General features: G+C 30.6%; 1 protein-coding gene across 2 annotated transcripts; it reads right to left on the bottom strand.

Moving 5' to 3' along the window:
* Positions 1 to 649: 649 nt before the first annotated feature.
* LOC111714298 (serine proteinase stubble) lies at positions 650 to 19,980 on the bottom strand. Of its 2 annotated transcripts, XM_023489371.1 has the most exons (21): positions 19,935 to 19,980; positions 19,696 to 19,750; positions 18,977 to 19,102; positions 18,328 to 18,417; positions 18,060 to 18,215; positions 17,632 to 17,713; positions 15,865 to 15,944; positions 15,449 to 15,517; positions 15,100 to 15,136; positions 14,519 to 14,659; positions 13,659 to 13,931; positions 11,700 to 11,776; positions 10,875 to 10,975; positions 8,639 to 8,701; positions 7,975 to 8,043; positions 6,307 to 6,387; positions 4,974 to 5,058; positions 3,759 to 3,820; positions 2,505 to 2,574; positions 1,679 to 1,764; positions 650 to 1,183 (listed from the first exon to the last, which is right to left on the bottom strand). In XM_023489371.1, the coding sequence occupies exons 3-21, from the start codon at positions 19,076 to 19,078 to the stop codon at positions 1,114 to 1,116; spliced, it is 1,794 nt and encodes a 597-aa protein (XP_023345139.1). In that variant the 5' UTR covers positions 19,079 to 19,102; positions 19,696 to 19,750; positions 19,935 to 19,980; the 3' UTR covers positions 650 to 1,113. The 2 variants fall into 2 exon arrangements, with proteins under 2 accessions (XP_023345139.1, XP_023345140.1); XM_023489372.1 differs by lacking the exons at positions 13,659 to 13,931; positions 14,519 to 14,659.
* Between the last annotated feature and the right edge of the window lie 1,527 nt (positions 19,981 to 21,507).

The following is a 21,507-nucleotide window of genomic DNA, read 5'->3' on the forward strand; positions in this document are numbered from 1 at the left end:
TTTCATGTTTGTTTGTACTGTACAAATTTACAAGTAACAATGGATTCTAAGGAAGCTAACCCCGTCAGATGTTCATTTCTAATGAATTTGGATTAAAGAATATCGTTGATGGCACTTCTTAAAGGAATTGGGTTATTCAAAACTAAATTGAAAATCCATTTAAAAATTGTTTTTGAGGCTGAATTTAGAAAAATATCTACTTCATCCCTCTCTGATAAATGTCTAACCCTGAGCTAATATTGGAGACTGTGTAAACTGTTTAGAACCTGAACCTTGAAAACTTTCCTGAGAACTGACAGTCTCAGTTCTCGCCAGGGATCATCAAGAAATCATTTTTCGTAGAAAAAGTAAAATAAAACTAGTTTTTTGAAAGTTATAAAATGTGTGAAAAATTACAATTGCTTGTATTAAGTTTTATTACATTTTTTCAATCTCTTACGAAATTACATGATATAACTGAAAAGTGAACTGATTTGAGTATTTGTCACAAACTCTGATTTCATAATATATTTGCAACCCAACCCTTAATATTAAATTTCAAACTAAAATTTTCTGAGTTTGAAATTTTTGAGGTTGTAAAGGTATAGGGATTAGAAAATTTGAGTTGGTGGCAAATACTTAATTCATAGAAAACAAAGAACACAAAAAGTTTCGGGTATTTAGTAATACTTTATTGGTTTTAACTATTTGATAAAATAACAATAAAAGATAACAGAATACATATCATATAACAAATGAATAACAGAATATATTTTAGATTGAAAGCCGGACATATTTTAAATTTTGTCATGAATAATGAAAATGTTATGCTAAATATTTGCCAAAATTTACCATCTAATAATATTATATATTGATGAAAGACATTTTCTTTAAACTATTTTGGCAATTAAGCTTTTAATTTTTATAAAACATTTCGACTGGATGCAAATTTTTTGACGGAAATATTAAAAATTATTTACAAACTTTACAAAATTATTTTCCACAAACTTTCTAACGTCATTCCATAAAATCTGTTAATTTTTAACAATTCGCTTTTAATGTCGTTCTTATTTTTATTACATTGTTTACTTGTAAAAGGTTTGTAAAAAGTGTTCTGAGGTCAAGTTTCTTTAATTAATACAAGGTCTCCGCCACCCAGTCTATATACATGGCAATATTTGTGTATACTCCAGGTAAGTGAGCTCTAAAAATAAAAATATTAATATCGTGAAAATTAAAAAAAAAAAAATCCATTTTTTAATAAAAGCAATTTTGTGTCCATATATTCCTTCTTTGAAGGCAAATCAGATATGGAAATATATTTGACATCTTAAAAGGAAGTGTTCTAAAAATAACTTTTCAAATATTATTGTTAAGTTTTTATATGTATTGTAATTTACAGCGGAGGCTTGAGTTAGAAAGTTAGGTTTGATGTTTCTAAAAGTAGAATTGGTTTGCACAAAACTTCAATAATACTTTCAACTGCATTCTAGCACCAAGCACGGTACCTTCACAGTAGATAATTTGAAACTAAACAATAAGTTCAGGGAGCAAGGAGTCACACAAATATTATTTGAATCCTCTCTGATCTATGAAATTCAATGTAAATTGAACAAAATGTGTGCCGAAGTCTCAAATTGTGGTCCCTATATGGTTTCATGGTTCTAATGTTTAAATAATTTATCTATATACTATATACCTGGCACAGCCTATTCCCCAGCTGACCAGCCCAATGACCTGATATCTACCATTGATTGGAAGCACTAGAGGACTACCACTGTCACCCTACAACAGATGAAACTTAAAGAAGTAAAATGGGATAAATGAAAGGAGGAACGGAAAATGTGTTAAAGTAAAAAGGAGAATTGATTAAGTAAAGGTTAAGAGAAAAAGGAAAATTGGGTAAAATAAAGCAGAAAAGAAGAATTGATATTTCAAAGAGGAGAAAGGAGTCAGAGAAGGAGAGGAGAAGGAGAATGGGGTAAAGGGTGTAAAGAAAAGAAGGACAGGAGAAAGAGAATAGGATAAAGGAAGGAAAGGAGAAAAGGAAAGAGATGGAGAATGTGATAAAAGAAAGGATAAAATGAAAGAGATTAAGGAATGGGATAAAGGAAAGGAGAAAAGGAAAGAAATTAAGGATGTAATAAAAAGAAGGAGAAACGAAAAGAAATTAAAGAATGTAATAAAGGAAAGGAGAAAGAAATTAAGGAATGTAAAAGAGGAAAGGTAGAAAAGAAAAGAAATGGAGAATGTGATAAAGGAAAGTAGAAAATGAAAGTAATGGAGAATGGGATAAAAGAAAGATGAAAGGAAAAGAGAAGGAGAATGTGGTAAAGGAAAAAGAGGAGAAGAAAAGAAAAAGGAGGAAAAAGTAAGAAAGAAATTGGACAATTGTTGCCATAACAGGAGAGAAAAAAAGGCGTAATATTGGTAAATGAAGAATGAAGAATTATAAAACTTGAACTGAAAGAAAAAAGAAAAGTATAATGATGAGAAGAATGTGAAGAAGAAGAATTGGTACAAACCTGACAACTGTCCTTTCCTCCCCCTTCATATCCAGCACATAAGAAGTTTTCAGGATATATCTTCTCTTTTCTAAATATATATATCATATAATAGAACAAGATATTGGTATATGTGTTACCAATAATCGGCCAAACAGCTGGACCGAATGAGCTGTTGTGGACTATCATGGGCGGCCGGACGGTGTTTTAGGCTTTAAAAAAATTATTAATATTTTCTTCCCATTTTTTTCCACGGGCAACGCCGGGCCCTTCAGCTAGTATTATAATAAAACAAGACATTCATATATAAATGTTGCGTATAGCCGGCCAAATGGCTGAATCGATGGGGCTAAATGTGGGCACTCATGGGTCGCCGGGGGGTATCTAAAGGGCTTTAAAAAATTCGAAATTTTTTTTTTCAAATTTTTTTTATTTAACATTTTTTTTCAATTTTTTTGTTCCACGGGCAACGCCGGACCTTTTAGCTAGTAAATTATATATTAGTTTTTAGGATATAAATTATATATATATATATCCTCTCTTTTCTATATATACATATATATATATCTATAAAATAAAACAAGACATTCGCACATATGTTGCGTATAGCCGGCCAAACGACTGGACCGATTGGGCTGACATTTTTTGTGAACACTTGAAAAAAATGTTCAAATTTTTGTTCCACGGGCAACGCTGGGCCCTCTAGCTAGTATATCATATTAGTTTTCAGGATATATTTTTTATAAATCAGAAATGTATGGCCCAAAACAAAACTTAAATTGTCGGTCAATGGTCATTATAACTTGTATAATTTCAATATGTTAAAGTTTCCTTATTTAATATTTGTCGTATTTTTTTACATTATGAAGAATATTTGGTTACGATACAAATAAAAAATATAATTGGCAACATATATTTGCTGTAAAAAATCAGTCAACCAACTTAAATATTTTAATATGTTTTTTATTGTTAACAAAATCATAAATTTTTTATTTCACTTTAATAACCCACAAAATATGTTTTAGAGCTAAAACTGAAAATAACCTTTTAGAAAAAAACAAAAGTGTTTTTCAGGTACTTTTTATTTTTTTAGAATTGGAATGAAAATATTGATATTTCTTGGATTTAAAACAGCTTGCAAACATGATCATCAGCAACTACATCTGTTTCTGTAGATAAACAAGGTTAAGTAAAAGGATCGAGGGTACTTTTGTGAATTAGACGCGCTCCTCTACAAATGGAGGGTCACTTAAAGGAAGGGAGGGGGGGATATACCTGCTAGCAGAGCTAAACCACGACTGACATTTCTCTGCTGAAATGACCTGTACCTTTACTTCCTGAATAATATAAAACATATTAATAATTAATTATTTTATTTTTTTTCAAGTGAATATTTTATTATTTAATTACTCTAATTGATCAATTATTTCCCCTTGAATGAATTGAGGAAGAAACAGTTAACAGTAATATTTTATCAATATTGTATTTAAATGTATGATGCTAAGGCCTGTTCTTAGAGTGAAGAAACAGTTAACAGTAATATTTGATCAATATTGTATTTGAATTTGATGCTAGGGACTGTTCTCAGAGTGAATAAAAGATTGAAATATCTTCAAAATTTTAAAAACCTTAATTTTTCCTTAAAACGGAGTTTCTCCGTAAAATGAAAAAGTATAAAAGATGAACTATAAATATTAATATTAATTATTAAATATAATAAATATTAATTATTAAGTCTCACTGTTTCAATAGATCCAAAATTTGTATGTTCTCACTTTTTGGTTCGTTTTTAAACATTCGCATGTGAGGTCTCTTAAAATTAAAGCCATACTCCATTTAAGAATAAGGCCAAAATGAAAAATAAAACAATTCGTTAAATCTTTCTAATAAATCATCTTTTGTCAGAGAAAAAATGTTTTTTTATGTAATAAAAGCAAGTTCACAGAGTATACAATTATAAAAAATGGAGATCATCTCAGATTCTTGTGAAGTCTCTTCGAAGTAAATAAATTGAATATTTAAAGGGACTGCATACATAGTTTCAAGTGACCATTTATTTCAAGATTGGCACTCACGATTCAGAATTGTACATTTGTTCATCTTTATCTATTTGTACATTTGTATCTAAGAAACAATGGCGAAGACGTCGTTCTTTTCCATCTTTAAAAAAATGACGCTCTTTGTCTTTGGTACATACAATCCGAAAGTTATTTTTACAGGCAAGTGATTATTTGCAAACTTTCACTTTATGTATGTACAGTCGTCGTCGTATAAATCAATACAATAAAGACGACTTTTTATTTCAATCTTCATTTCTATCAATCATTCACACAGCAGCTACACATTAGCATGTAAACAAATATAAGTTGTGAACTAACAGCTTCTCTTCCTTCACTTGAAATTTGAAAAATGGTTGTTAGGGATCAAAGCATTATTGATAAAAAATCGTGTTCATTGTATTGATGTGATCGGCGACCACTGTGGCACTACCTGAAGGAGTGAAGGAGTTTGAGAGACACCATGTTCCGTTCTACCCCAACCAATCACAGAAGCAAACTCACCAACAAACTGCTGTCTGAACATTATAATGTAAACAAGGTGGAAAATAAAATCGATTTTAGTTTTAATCTTTGAGAATCTCGGAAACATGCTTTTGAAGTTCCAGGGTGCACCTTCTTTTCATATTTCCTTCTTTTTAAACAGGATTTTAATATAACCTCTTGGAAGTTGGTCCTAAAGCCTTTCAAATCTAGATTTTTTTATACTCATTTGGATTTTATAAACTTATTTGGATATTTTATACGTTATTTGGATATGTTTTTCTCATTTGGATATTTCATATACTTATTTGGATATTATACAGACTCATTTAATTTCAATTTATTTTAAATCGCATGTTGTCTATTATTCAATCAACTTTAAAATTACGAAATTTCCGTTTCTCACTTTTTCATAAACGTATCCACTTACACAAACGTATAAAAGAAAAAAGAGTTACAGCTAGCTGGGATAAAGACCGAACTGCAGTTTAATCAGCGTGACGCTGTATCTGTAATTTATTCTAAATTATTTTACTGAATACTTTTATGTTTAATTTTCCCACGTTGTTTTCAATCCATTTTCTCACAGTATGACTATTTTAGCATAGTGAAATTAATTTGGAAAAAAACGCGACAATGAATACAATTCAGGATATGTTTGAAGATGGAAAACCTGGCATTTTCTTTAAAACGGTCAAGGGTTTTGATATTAAAAACACTATTTTATTAATTTTGATTTTAGAAAAAGTTTAAAATTGGGAATTTTTGTCCTCGTCATCTTAGTTTTAACTATTGGCTTTTATTCTCGATATGGGCCGGGATCCTAAAACCCCAGTTTTTCATTTGTGCCCTTGTCTAACATTCAGTGTTAGAAAAGGGCCACTATCCCGTTTTGGAACTAATGTCCCCTGAAATAGATTATACTGAATTCTTGTTTCTGCAGTCTTTCACAAATTCGACTTGAGGCCGTGACTAAATTTATCAAAGTACAGGGTTACACACAAAGAATAGATTTAAAAGACGACTTGCTTCTGATTACATCATTATGATCTGAAGGGTGAAATTTTACCTTTGATATAGTTAGTTAATGATATAACAAATGATATTTGGCAAAGAACAAACAAATTTATAAATGCAAGAAACCATAAATTGAAGAATATCGACAGAATGAATTCCGTACATTCTTGACTTAAGTCTCATCCTTTGCTGGCAACCATTTTAAGAAACATTTGAGAAAAGCTTATCATCATGTTTTCTAGGAATAATAGTAATTAATGCTGTACCTGAATCCTGGTAGGCAAACTGGGATTATGTGCTCTTTGAAGACGACATCTTGGGTCAGCCTCACCAGTGCTATATCATTCCTTTACAAGATTCAAAAATTATGTTGGATTTTGATTAGTTAGAAAATTTCTTTTTGCGCAAACTTCTTTCTGCGTAAACTTCAGTCTTTGTAAGCTTCTATCTATGTAAACTTCTATCCGTGGAAACTTCGTTTATCTGAAACTTCTATCGGTGAAAACTTCTATCTCTGTAAACTTTTATTTGTGTAAACTTCTATCTATGTAAACTTAAGTCTGTGTAAACTTCTATCTATGAAAGCTTCAATATGCATAAAAACTTCTTTTTGAGCAAACTATATCTGTAAATTTCATGTCTGGTATAGCTTTAGCATGAATCTTAAAATGTCTGGTATATCTCTCGCATGAATCAATAAATGTTTGGTATACCTTCAGCATGAAACTATAAATGTCTGGTATACCTTTAGCATGAAACTATAAATGTCTGGTATACCTTTAGCATGAAACTATAAATGTCTGGTATACCTTTAGCATGAAACTATAAATGTATGGTATACCTTTAGCATGAAACTATAAATGTCTGGTATACCTTTAGCATGAAACTATAAATGTCTGATATACCCAAAGAGAATAGAATATATATTAGAGGGGAATTTAGAGAATCTCTCGGTATGAAATTTTTCAGTCCCTTTTCAGCCTGAAAGGGAGTTCAAAGTGTACAAATCATGTAAAGGTTCACAAATTATATGCAGTAGAGTACATTAATATAGTATGTTCCCAAGGCTATCCATTTCAATTTCGAATTTTTTAAAGCTGTTAAATAAACTATAAAATGAATTAGGTGAAAAAAAACATCATTTGATTTATAGTCATAACGAAAAATCATCGTTTGTAAAGTGAAAGGCATAGAGTCTATGTGAAATGATAATTGGTCAATTATGAAACCAGCCTATTTCATAATTTAATTTTCTTTTAATATTAACTTTAGATTTTCTATGAAATGATGTTCCAGGGCCCAAAAGGTTATATGGCATAAATATGTGAAGTACACTTGCAGTATGGAAACAGTAATACAAAATGGCCGTTTTACACTTTTTCTAGTAAATTCCCCTCTAATATATATTCTATTCTCTTTGGGTATACCTTCAGCGTGAAACTAAAAAGTCTGGTATACCTTTACCATGAAACTATAAATGTCTGGTATACCTTTAGCATGAAATTATAAATTTCTGGTATAACTTTAGTATGAAACTATAAATGGCTGGTATACTTTTACCATAAAACTCTAAATGTCTGGTATACCTCTAGCATGAATCAAAATGTCTGGTATACCTCTAGCATGAAACTATAAATGTCTGGTATACCTTCAGTATGAAACTAAAAATGTCTAGTATACCTTTACCATGAAACTATAAATGTCTGGTATAACTTTAGCATGAAACTATAAATGTCTGGTATACCTTTACTATGAAACTATAAATGTCTGGTATACCTCTAGCATGAATATATATGTCTGGTATACATTTAGCATGAAACTATAAATGTCTGGTATACCTTCAGTGTGAAACTAAAAATGTATAATATACCTTTACCATGAAACTATAAATTTCTGGTATACCTTTAGCATAAAACTATGAATGTCTGGTATACCTAAAGTCTGCTGGACTGTATTCTGGATGAACAAACTTCTCTTCTATTTCAAAATCTTCATGAGGCAACCTTAAACATTTTATTATAGTTTTATTCTATATATTATTATAGCTCAGTTCATACATATTTATATATGTATTGGTGTTTGTATATATATTTATATGTTAGCTTTAGCTGGCCTAACGACTGGGCCGAATTGGCTGACATTTTTTACATTTTTTTAAGAAACACATGTAACAAAGGCTAAAAAAAATCAGAAATGGATTTTTTTCAAAATTCAAATTTTTTTAAAATTCCACGGGCAACGTAGGGAACTTTGCTTGTAACTTATATTCAATTATAATTTTCATATTTATTATAATTATTGATTTATCATTTCTCTTCATTATTGTTATCATTACTGTTGTTATGGTTGTTATCATTCTTATTTCTTATCATAATCATGTACATCAAAATTATCTATAATGCTTACTTTACGTCCCTTGGGCCGATTGAGTAAAATAACGACCCATGCTCTTCCAGGTTTTCGTCCAAAAATTTGCGCATATTCATCTCAAAAGACGATAAAACTGTGTACAACTACTAAGTCAGAAAATTAACAATTTTACTTAACCACGGGTTCCCTTGATTTCCCTGTAAAGTAGTTGTAAATAGTTATAATTACCTTTCACTCTGTGATCTAACATTCCATTCACCAAGTCTCACTTTCATTCTTGATGTTTGTGTACTAAAATAAATTGAATATTTGTCTTCAATCAACCAGGTAAAATTCTGAACAAATTATTAAACTAATATTAAACCCATTCCAAGCTTAACAGATTTTCTAACCAGGAAATATAGTTTAGATGAGTTGACAGATTTTTGATCGAAACTAATGTGTTTGCAGACACTGTAAGGTTGATGATATCCGGCAAATTGTAAGATATATAACCATACATTATCATATATAAGTATTCGTTTATGAAAGTCATCTTAGTAATAACAAGCCGAAAATGAGTTTATATCTGAACTTTTTGGGCAACCCGGAAATATTAAAATATCTAAAATCATATCTTATTCAAGTGCTACAAACTAAATTACTATAATTTCATTAATAAGCTAAAGATCAAGGTCTGGATAAAACTTTTTGTTCTGAAATCTAGATTTATAAATTTATTATAATATATTGTTCTAAATCTACAATCTAGGTGATATATAAATAATTGGTTTATTATTTATTCTTGGATAATTCTCATATTAATAAAATCTACGGAAAATAATTGCTTCCTGTTTAAATTATTTTTCTGTAAAACCTATTTTCATTCAAACTTCTGTCTGAAAAAAAACTTTTTATGCGAAAACTTCTATTTGTGTAAACTTGTGTTTATTTACACTTATTTGTATGTACTCGATTATACTATTCACGTAAACTTCTATCTATTTAAACTTCTATTTACGTAAACTTCTATTTACGCAAACTTCTATTTACGTAAACTTCTATTTACGTAAACTTCTATTTGTGGAAACTTCTATTATGTAAACTTATATTTGCCCACACTTCTATTTATGTAAACTTATTTTTGTGTAAATTTCTACTTACGTAAATTTATCATTGCGTAAACTTCTATTTGTGTAAACGTATATTTATGTAAACTTATATTTGGGTAAACTACTATTTGTGTAAATTTCTGTTTGCGTAAACTTCTACTTGTATAAACTTGTATTTATGTAAACTTCTATTTGTGTAAACTTCTATTTCTGTAAATTTCTATTCGTGTAAACTTCTATTCGTAAAAACTTCTATTTGTGTAAACTTCTATTTATGTAAACTTCTATTTATGTAAACTTCTGTTCATGTAAATTTCTATTTATGTAAACTTCTAATAATGCAAACTTCTATTCGTGAAATCTTCTATTTTTGTAAAATTTCTATGTGTGTAAACTTCTATTCGTGTAAACTTCTATCGGCGTAAACTTCTATGTAGTTCAACTTCTATTTGTGTAAACTTCTATTTACGTAAATCGTTTAAACTTATTTTTATTTAAAGTTCTTTAATTGCGTAAACTTCTATTTGGTTAAACTTTTAATTATGCAAACTTATTTTTTTTAAACTTCTTTAATTGCGTAAACTTCTATTTGTGTAAACTTTTCTTAATGTAAAATTCGGTTTATGTAAATTTCTATTCGTGTAAACTTCTATTTATGTAATTTTATATTTGCGTAAACTTCTATGTGTGTAGACTTCTTTTTGCGTAAACTTCTATTTGTGTAAAATTTAATTTATGTGAACTTATTTTTGTGTAACTTTCTATTTATGTAAACTTCAATTTGTGTAATTTTGGTCATTAAAAACTTCTTTCAGTGAAGGTTTTGTCTCTGGCCTTTATCTTTAAAACTTCTGTCTTTGAAAACTTATATCTGTGAAAAATGTAATCTGTTAACTCATGCATATTAAAGCATTTGTCTGAGTAAACCTTTTTCTTTGAACATTTTTATCTTAATTGATGTTTTATTTTTTAAATCTTCTGCTTCTTTACGTTTTAAAACTCCAATATATACAGTGATTACCAGAAAACTGTAAAATAGGAAGACGACATTTGAAGTACATTTGATGGTGTTACAAAGCAAATAGCTTTACTAGTAAAATATTAAGTCACTTATTAAGTGAAATGAATCTGTTAACACTGCACAATTGCTGTGCCTCGTGTCCATTAGCTTTGTTAAAGTCAGAACTTGAGTCTAAATGTCGTCTTCCTATTCCAGAGTTTACTGGTTATTACTGTAGTATAATTTTCTAACGTAAATATACTACCTATATACACAGTGGGCTGCTGTGATGATATACTACCTATATACACAGTGGGCTGCCGTGATGACATACTACCTATATACACAGTGGGCTGCCGTGATGATATACTACCTATATACACAGTGGGCTGCCGTGATGACCCATCGTTCGCTTATCAAGGCTCCACCACAGCTTATTCGTTTAGAGAGCAGAGACTCTTTTATAATTGCAGCCTAAAATGTATTACATTATTACATTATTACATAACATATTCAAATAAATTCAAATGTAGGGATCTTTAACATACTCTGTATTAATATTAGGACAAAAGGCTAAAAAATCATGACGTCCTAAAATACAATATTTTGTACGCAAAGAATTAGAATTTGAATTTGTAATTCAGTTAAACACATAAAACAACAATCCTTTTATAGAGTTCTTTTGTTAAAAGAAAATATTGACAGATTGCAAGATGAAGCCATCAACGTTAGAAATTGATAAATTTTAAAAAAATGATTAATTGATATAAGAATCATTTGTTTAACAATATAAACCGATTAATAAATCTACCAGAAGTCAAAAATTTTGATCGAGATGGATAAAGATACGCATTGTATCTTTTTCTTGATCAAGGGATTAACAATACAAAAGTTTTGACCTACGCTATAATGTGAAATATCAAGAAATATTGAATAGTTTTGATCATTAATTTAGCATGAAATTTACACAAATATTGAAATAAGAAAATGAAACAACAATTTCTATCAATGATGAAACCATCTTATACAATTAATTGTTTTAGAATGATTGCATGTTTAATTACTTTATTGATTAATTGATGTCTAAACCTACCATTCAAGGATGAATTAATTGTTGTCCAAACCTACCGTCCAAGGATGAATTAATTGTTGTCCAAACCTACCATCCAAGGATGAATTAATTCTTGTCTAAACCTACCATCCAAGGATGTCCTCCGAACTGTGTATCATCTCCTCCTACTATCCTGAAACTACCAGCATACACCTCACCACATTCTGAAATTAGTTATTCGTTTATTCATCATCCTCTTTCTATTTTTATCTTTTATCCATCTTTATCATCCTTAATTATGTATTCATCATGGTTTATTTATTCATCGAATTCTCCTAAATCAATTATCGAAATATAAACTAAACCTTTATTTATTCATTTATTATGATTTTCCCCATCCTTAATCAAATTGTCATCCTTTTTCCTTAAATCAAATTCATTCTAATACTATCCGTATATTCTTTTTCCCATATTTATCTCATTTATTCATCTTAACTTACTAATACTAATTCTTCTTATTCATTATTCAAAGAATGGTACGACGAGAATGAATAAAAAGAACAAGTGGAAAATTGTTATAAATTGATAAACATATAATTTTATGGAGTTGAAATATTTTAAGAAAAATTTTTAAACATTATTTAGATTCTAATAAAATAAACCAATACACATGCATAGGTATAAATATGATGACATAATGATTCCGCTGTAGAATATTTGTGATTTGTAAATTTCTTCTGATAATTATGCCATGTGTTTAATATTGCATGATATGACTATTGTATAATATACATTTACAAAGTACGTGCGAAAGTGAATGATCTGAGTAATTTACAAAAATTAACAATCTACGAAATCCCAATCGTTCGGTTCCCGACCCTATATTTCATGCAACTCTAAATGATGATGATGAAGGGTGTCACACGAATTAACATGACAGCAACACGACGACTTAAAGGTCGTCTTTGATCTTTGAAAAAGTTTGCGTTATTTAAATGTAAACCTAACTTTAGAATTAAAATTCTAGATTTATTTTTTACAAAATAGACCCTGTCCTGGCATTTCCCAAAAGTAGTCTCTTTTGTGAACATATAGCTCATAATATCTCCGGTAATATTGACAGTGCTGGAGGTAAGGTCATGTTTTGGAAATGACAGGACTACGACAATGTTGTGATTATTGTTTCAAGAATCACACATGTAAATGTAACTGTAAATGCCACAAAAAAATATAGACGACGACATCTTTAAGTCGTAAGTCTTCTGTCATGTTTCATGGGACACCCTACACCATAAATATGTTTAAGTAACAGAATGATTAGAGCACTGGGAATCAGACGTCTGAATGCACTAATCAAGTAATCTTTATTAAACGCAGAACTTTTGTTGTAAAACTATTCAAATCAAAATGTGGAATATGAATACGAGTGAAATGGTAATGTGTACACTGCAGAATTGCTATGTTTAAGGTAATTGGACTATATATTAAACCATAAATTGAGTCAAACAGTTGCTTTACAGACTGGAATTTAAATGGTTTTTTATCATGCTTAGAATGAAAATTATTGAATTGGAAATTAAAACTTGACATTTCAGAGTCAGACACAGAACTATTCTGAAGCATTCTTATCTGAGATTTCCAAAATAAAAAATCACGTTTATGTATTCATTCTTATATATATATATATATATAACTACCTTTAAACATATGACATGCGTAATATGCATACACTAAATATCTCTACAATACTGTGCGCAATAATATATGAATAATAATATACTCATTCATAAATATTTAAGTTCATTAATCGTTATCAAATTCCAAAAGCATTCACAAAATTGTTCAACTAAGTTAATGGTACTATATACTACACTTATAACACATAGTTAACGAATCTAAACTATTGTTAATGTTAACTACTCTCCGTTTTTCATATGAACAAAGTGTAAGCATTTTTAAAGTATAAAATGCACAATAGTCAGTTTAAAGTTAACCCTGTAAAAAACAATTTTAATTCATGCATTAAGGTTTCTTAATCTAAAGAATTTGTATTTTGTGTTAGACTTTGTTAATCTTTAAGCACTAGTTGTATTTAAATCCACCTACTCGGGTTATTATACGAATTGGCCTGCTCAACTTCATTATTGGCCGGGTGCCCGGCGTAGCTCGCCTCGTCATAAACCGGTCGTTCAGGTCTCTCGTACTGCAGCGTGTCAGGTCTATATCCAGGGAAGAAGTCCTGATGCTCCTGTGTATCCAGAAGGGAGGTGAAGGGCGGAGAAGTTACCTCTGGAGAGAACGGAGAACGGGTAGGACGGAGTGGATAGTGGGATGGAGAGCCGGGGTTGGAAGGACGGGAGGAGAAAGGTCGAGATAGTCCTATTAAACAAGTATTTTCATATTTACGTCATTAAAGTTAACATACTATGGTTAAATTTTCCCCATTTTTAATCCAGAGACATCTCCGATCCACAACGGTACGATAAATTTTATATTCCTGAAATATGAAACCGATTGCAAACCAAACATTAACAAGCTTTTTTGTAGATAAATAAGGCTAAGTCTGTCATCTTGATCAGTGAAAGGTTTATGGGGGGTACCGTTGTGAATCAAGGATTCACCTCTTTAAGTGGATGGTCAATGGAAATTAATCTTATAGTCCCTTTAACATCAAAATGCATGATTTTTGCTTTTTGGATCAATCAAACATTTTTATTGTTCCAAATGTTTTTTTTAACTTATACTATGACGGAATTATAAGAAAATAAGAAAATAAAAAAATCTAATTAAGTTCATCTGCGACAAAATAAAAAATTTAACTGGACCAGATTTTGAAGAAAGGTGTGATATCTATTACTCTAAATAAAAAGCGTAATGGATAAGACAAAAAAAACTATTTGCAAAATATAATGCTCAGATGTAACTGTCTCTTCCTTTGCCTTTGGTTAAAAAAAAAGACATCCTACCTAGATGAGCAGGATGGGGTGGTCTATAGAACTCCTGCCTGTTCGGCTTGTATGGCCTGGGTGGTCTGGTTGGAGCGTAGAATCCTTCAGGCTCAAAGTTAAACACATCATCAAAGGAAACTGCTGGAGCTCCTCCATATGCTTGGAATAACAGTTGGATTGTAACACAGTGGTACTGAAGGGGTTTACAGATATTGTCTCGAGTCTGGTGCAGTGTGCGTCTCTAGAAACCTGCCTTTTAAGCATAAATATACGCAGATTAAAGTCTACGAAATAGATATACGGAGGTCTTAGCCTGCGATATGAATTAAAATGAGTGAAATGGACAGAGAAGGGAAGTTGGACAGAAAGTATGTTCCGGCAGAGTGTTGTTTTTATTCCTTTAAGGAAACTGAAGCAACCTATTTTTGTAAACAAAGATATACAGGTTCCCTGTATTGAGAAATTGTTATACACTCTGAACCTTGAACTGTCCAAATAGGAGAAGTTGTACACAAAAACCTACGCATTGTATGGTTGATAGATTGATAGAAGAAAAGTTTAAATACGTCAATATGTAAATTTCAATTTTATGAACTTACTTGCATTCTTTATCCCGTGTTTCTCGTTGATTTCAGCCTAATATAAAGAGAAAAAAGTATTGATATTTTGAAAAAATTAATATACTCTTTTCATAACGATTTTACTAAACTGTTAATTTTTCACCGTTCAGCTTTTAGGTCGCAAAATCTCATATTGTATACTTATTGGATATTTCAGAAACAATATTATATTCTTCGGTACTATTTTTATAAAAATGCCTTAGGCTGAGCTTTGACTTGAAATGAATTGTAGGCATTAGTTGAATTGATTTGCTTTGGTTGATTCCTTTTTTCTTATTATATTTTAGTGGAATTTGAAATGGTTTTTGTTTGGTTTGGTTTAGTTTACCTGTTCTAATATTTTGTCTCTAGGTACACAACAAGACCAGATCATACCACCATTGCAGAGATCCAGAGCCTTCAATGATTAATAAATGTATCTTTATTTCCAAATATTTAAATATAATTTATTCATGCTGAAAATTGAGTGACCCAATTGAGTGCCTGTATGAAATAAGGAAATTATATTCTATGGATTATAAAAAAATGTAATCCATGAAACTGTTGGTTTTTATATTTAATGGATATTAGTTTTTCAGCAAAATAATAAAACTAAAATTTCATACTTGAACAACGTCAGTTTATATTCATTCTAAAATTCTGCCCCCCCCCTTCCCCTTTTCCTACTCACTCCCCCCTACCCTTTCGAAATTTAGGCACCCCTTCTATACAGTTTTAAAACCTCTGACATATTTGTTGACTTACTTTAGCTCCTGAAAACACACAAGAGAGGCTGAGTCCACATTCATATCTGCTTCCTTCATACCAGCATTGGTTGGGTACAACTAGATCAACATTAACATCAACATCAACATCAGGATTAACATCAATATCAACATCAACATCAACATCAACATCAACATCAACATCAACATCAACATAAACATCAACAACAACCTACATCAATAACAACAACAACATCAACAGAAACATCAACATCAACATAATCATACACATTGACAGAAATAAAAAATGAACATAGACATAAAACATGACATCAACATCAATATTAACTTTAACATAAGTCACGTCAACAATTTTTAGTTTTAAGGGTTGGGAGGGAGGGTGAAGTATAAGTGTGGACTTTGTTATGTTGGTTGTTAGCCTAGTATCCAACCAACCCACCAACAGTTTAACGATTTTCAATGAATTTTCCCAGGCACTAATATTCTTATACAAACATACAACACATATCATAAGCTTTCCCTTCTAATAATATGTGTATCTACACATACACCATTTAATGCTTATTAATAATGTTCACAGTTCAAACAAGTTTTCTTCCCAGAATGTGAAGTATATATATATATTAGAAAAAAGGAACCAAAAAAATGCAATGATCTAATACTTTAGTTTTGTTACGACCCAACACCTCTGGCATACAGCTGAGATCAATTAATTGAAAAATTAGGTTTCAAGTCAAGGTTCAAGGTTATCTAGGTGCAGGTTTCTTCATTGTTGGTTTACTTTAGTTAATCATCCTTCAAGGAGAAAAGAGTACTGAGAGTACTTGATAACAAAAGAACTAGAGAACTAAATAACAAGAGAACTAGAGAACTAGATAACAAGAGAAATAGAGCACTAGAGAACTAGAGAACTAGATAACAAGAGAAATAGAGAACTAGATTACAAGAGAAATAGAGAACTAGAGAACTAGAGAACTAGAAAATTAGAGTAGTAGAGAACTAGAGAACTAGGAGAGAAATAGAAAACAAGAGAAATAGAGGGGAAATAGAGAACTAAAGAGCTAGAGAACTAGTAAACTAGAGAACTAGTAAACTAGAGAACTAGTAAACTAGAGAACTAGTAAACTAGAGAACTAGTAAACTAGAGAACTAGACATTTAGAGAACTTCAGAACTAGAGAGCTAGAGAACTAAAAAACAAGAGAACACAAAGGACTAGAGAACAAGAGAACATAAAGGACTAGAGAACTTGAGAACAAGAAAACATAGAGGACTAGAGAACTAGAGAACAAGAGAAATAGATAAATAGAGAAATCAAGAACTAGAGAACTAGAGAACTGGAGAACTAGAGAACTAGAGAACTAGAGAACTAGACACGTAGAGAACTAGAGTACTAGAGAACTAGAGCACTAGATAGCAAGAGAACTAGAGAACTAGATAACAAGAGAAATAGAGAACTAGAGAGGATAAAGGACTAGATAGCTAAAGGACTAGAAAAATAGAGAACTAGAGAACTAGAGACGAAGAGAACAAGAGAACCAGAGAACTAGAGGACTAGAAAACCAAAGTACTAGAGAACTAGCAAATAAGAAATTCAAAGGACTAAAAAACTTGAAAACTATTAACTATACATTTTTAGTTTCTTTTTATCTTTTCTCGTCTTTCTAACTGTGTGTCTATGTATCTATATGTTTCTTTGTCATTGTATATTTCTGTCTGTGCATATTTATGTTTGTCTGTCTGTGTATCAGTCTGGTTGTCTGTTTGTTTGTATAAGACTGACTAACCTTGAGTTTCTCCACTCCTGCCTAGTTCTAGGACTATACCTTCTCTACTTTGTCTCACTCTATACTCGGGTAGAAGATCATCCTGGAACCAATTCAACAGTCAATATATCAATCAATCAATCAAGTGTAAATATAAATATTTAAATCAACTGCATATAATATAATCGATCAATATATCAATAAAAAAATATCTATCAGTGATTGGTGTTTATTATTGATTAATCAATCAATTAATTAATCAAGCAATGATGTAATGTAATGTATTTCAAAGCAAGACAGGCTATGTCCGATTTACTGAAGAACTTATCAATACTTTAATAAAGGGCTTTGTCTGATTTTCATGAAAAGTTACTTACTACCAACAGACACTCTAGACACGACCATTATAATCACTAACTTAATTTTTCGCTCTTTTACAAGTTAATCACCTGTTTAAACTCCTGTGCTGGTTCTATTGATTGATCCGTGTGGTAGCTGTGATGTTTGAAATTAATATTATTAATCATCAGATCAATGTCTTCATATCGTTCACCACCTTCAACCCATTCATCATTGTCATCTTCACTAGACAACCCTCGCCCCTCCTTATAGTAATATGATAATAATAATAATAATAATAATAATAATAGTAATAATAATAATAATAATAATAATAATAATAATAATAATTATAATAATAATAATAATGATACTAACCTGAAATGTATGATATTGTTGTATCTCCCTGGAGTGTTTATTCCTCCAATTATTACTTCTACTTGTTTCTTCTCTTCTCTGCCCTGGATCCTATTTATAAACAAGTTCATAATAAAATAAAGTCCACATAGATCACGGCTTATAAAATATTTAAACTGTTTACAGGGACTGAAATTTCAAGTGACACGCCTTTCTAAAAATGCTTTATTCGTACTGTGTACCCTGCTGTAACTGTACTGTGTACCATGCTTTATTCGCACTATGTACCCTGCTGTACCTGTACTGTGTACCTTGCTATACCTGTACTGTGTACCCTGCTGTACCTGTACTGTGTACCCTGTTGTATCTGTACTCTGTACCCTGCTGTACCTTTGTACTGTTTACCCTTCTGTACATGTACTGTGTACCCTATTGTACCCGTAATGTGTACCCTGCTGTATCTGTACTGTGTACTCTGCTGTACCTGTACTGTGAACCCTGTTGTACCTGTACTGTGTACCCTGCTGTACCTGTACTGTGTACCTTGCTGTATATGTACTTTGTACCCTGCTGTACCAGAACTACGTGTACCCTGATGTACCTGTACTGAGTAACCTGATGTACCTGTACTGTGAACCCTGATGTACCTGTATTGTGTACCCTGCTGTACCTGTGCTGTGTACTCCTGGTTCCAGTACCCAGCTGACCCCCAGCTCTGTGCCCAAGATCCAACAATAAGGACCTGGAGTCCAACACCCAGCAGTGCTCTCATTCTTACTCAGAAGAATATCTCATTCTAGAAAGAAATATAAAATTGGAATCGAAAAAAGTCCAAATAATAATTTGCATATATTAGTTGTAGAAGTTAATTCATTGGAGTTTATTTCCTGTATATAAATTATAATTTTTATATCACTCTGCTCTGCTTGATTAAAATTGTATTATCATTCAGCTGGCATCTAGTATTCACTATTCATATTATATTTCATCCTGTAAACAAGTTTAATATTATTTACAACTACTTTACAGGGAATTTTAGTTTATCAAGGGTTCCCAACACCACTTTTGCTTACAAAACATCCATAGTGCAGAGAGGAAAGTTATCACCTTCTCTATATATTGACATTATTATTGTGTTAAATATATTATCTTCTCTATATATTTACATTATTATTAAGTTTAATATATCATCTACTCTATGTATTCACATCCATATAGTTAAGATATTATATCTACTTCATGTATTACATCCATATAGTTAAGTTATTATCTATTCTATGTATTTACATCTCTATGGTTAAGTTATTATGTACTCTTTTTATTTACATCTCTATGGTCAAGTTATTATCTACTCTATATATTTACATCTCTATGGTTGAGGTTATTTACCTGTTTTTAACGCTCTGTTGGGTTTACCCTTGAACCCTAGCACAGACCTTCGACCCTGTCAATACAGTATTTTAATTCTAGTTTAAATCTAGTTTAAATACCAATTAAAATGGCAAATTGACCCTCCCATCTCTCCCACCCTTCCTCTCAAAAAAGATGATCACTTCCTCGTTTGACTTAATTAATAAAAATGTTGTTAAAAGATAAACTTGATTCTTAAACAATAATCTAAATTTTACCAATTTATTTGAAGCGCAATACACTCAGTTCATTTTTAACTGTTCTGAAATAAGAAATATTTTTATTGCCTTATTTTTTTTGATTTTGGAAGAAATATTTTTTTTTTTTTTTTTATCCGTCATTTATCGGTGGTGAAGCGTAAATATCGGCCGTTATATCCGGTTTTCATAATATGCAGAGGAGGATGATAATTACAAAAACAGATGTATTTGCACTTAATTTCCTTCTTTTCCTCTACTGTTGCTTCAATCTGCAAATTGATGCAATAATGTTTAGAATCAGATCGAAGAAAAATAAATCAAAAAGTTTTGCTCACACAAAGGTTTAAAACCTTTGTGAATTTTGACACAGTTCCTTAAAATAAATCAACAAAAAAAATGAAGAAGGGTTTAGATTGATGATCAACATGTGGATATGAGTGCGCAACTAGCTAGTTCCGTTACTTTCATTATGCTTTTCCTCATATTAGGAAACACAAATAAAATTAATTGTCAAACTTACAGAATCCTGTGTTTTTTTTTTCAAACAATTATTTGTTTCAAAATTGTGCAATGTGCAAGTTCAATATTTGATATATTGAATGCAGCGGACCTTGAAAACTTTTCGTTAAATTATTTAGAAGCCGTTTTCCAGGCGGCTTCTTTTATTTTTGTTCACATTAAGATCTTTGCGTTAAATATGTGAGGTTGGTTTCATAATAAATAAAAATTGATTAATTTTGGAAAAACCGAAAAAAGGTAAATCATTTAAAAATGTTTTTAAAATTTTGTAAAAATATTTGCTTGGTTTTAACATCATATGATATATGATATAATATGTGTATAGTATATATTTTTTAATTCTCGAGTACATATCGTAATAACCATCCGCAATTAAAGTGATCTATTTAAAAATTGTATAGATAAGACTAAAAATGTGCTCTGAAAAAGAAAAAGAAATATCTCATGTTATTTCATAAAATATTTTTTTTGTATACGATGGTAAGCGATTATATCAATATATTTAATACGACTTTCAAAATTTTGATTCATGTCAAGCTTTTAAATACAAAAAAACATCTAAACAAAGAGAAGCTGTCAATTAAAAAAGTTTCTCTTTATTTACTTGTTGACTTATTATTCGAAAAATCTTGTTAAAAAATAAAACTTGAATTATTTATTATGTTGATATAATTGCCAATCATCGTATCATAGATTCTTTTTTGTCGGAAAACCCAGTTTTTACTTTAATGATCTAAAACCATATCTTATGATCGAGTGTATGTCTACACGGGGTTTGGGTTGACGTAATACGGTTTACAGAAATATCGGATTGAAATAAAAATAATAATTGTTTTAAGACCAACATGTTTTTACGTTTTAGAGAAAACTCTCTTAAAGTTTTCATTTCAGTTTTTGATATTTTTTTCTCTTGAATTTGTATTCTCCATCTCCGTATTCCTCTCTTTCCCCTCCAACCCTCTTCCCTTCGTTTTTGTCCCTGCACGTTTAGACCCTCTCATCCGTATCCTTTACTTCCGTATTCATGCCAATACCTAGTTAAACACCCAGGGGGGGAGGGGTAGAAAGGGAG

The sequence above is a fragment of the Eurytemora carolleeae genome, unplaced genomic scaffold, assembly GCF_000591075.1.
Source record: "Eurytemora carolleeae unplaced genomic scaffold, Eaff_2.0 scaffold1494, whole genome shotgun sequence".
Taxonomy (NCBI): domain Eukaryota; kingdom Metazoa; phylum Arthropoda; class Copepoda; order Calanoida; family Temoridae; genus Eurytemora; species Eurytemora carolleeae.

Excerpts from the sequence above, each read along its gene's own strand:
- LOC111714298 (XM_023489371.1), bottom strand. The coding sequence starts at position 19,078 with ATGAGAGCACTGCTGGGTGTTGGACTCCAGGTCCTTATTGTTGGATCT. Across the intron at positions 15,945-17,631 it reads CAGGAGTGGAGAAACTCAAG|TTGTACCCAACCAATGCTGG; the intron begins GTTAGTCAGTCT and ends ATGTTGATCTAG. Across the intron at positions 15,137-15,448 it reads GAGACAAAATATTAGAACAG|GCTGAAATCAACGAGAAACA; the intron begins GTAAACTAAACC and ends TCTTTATATTAG.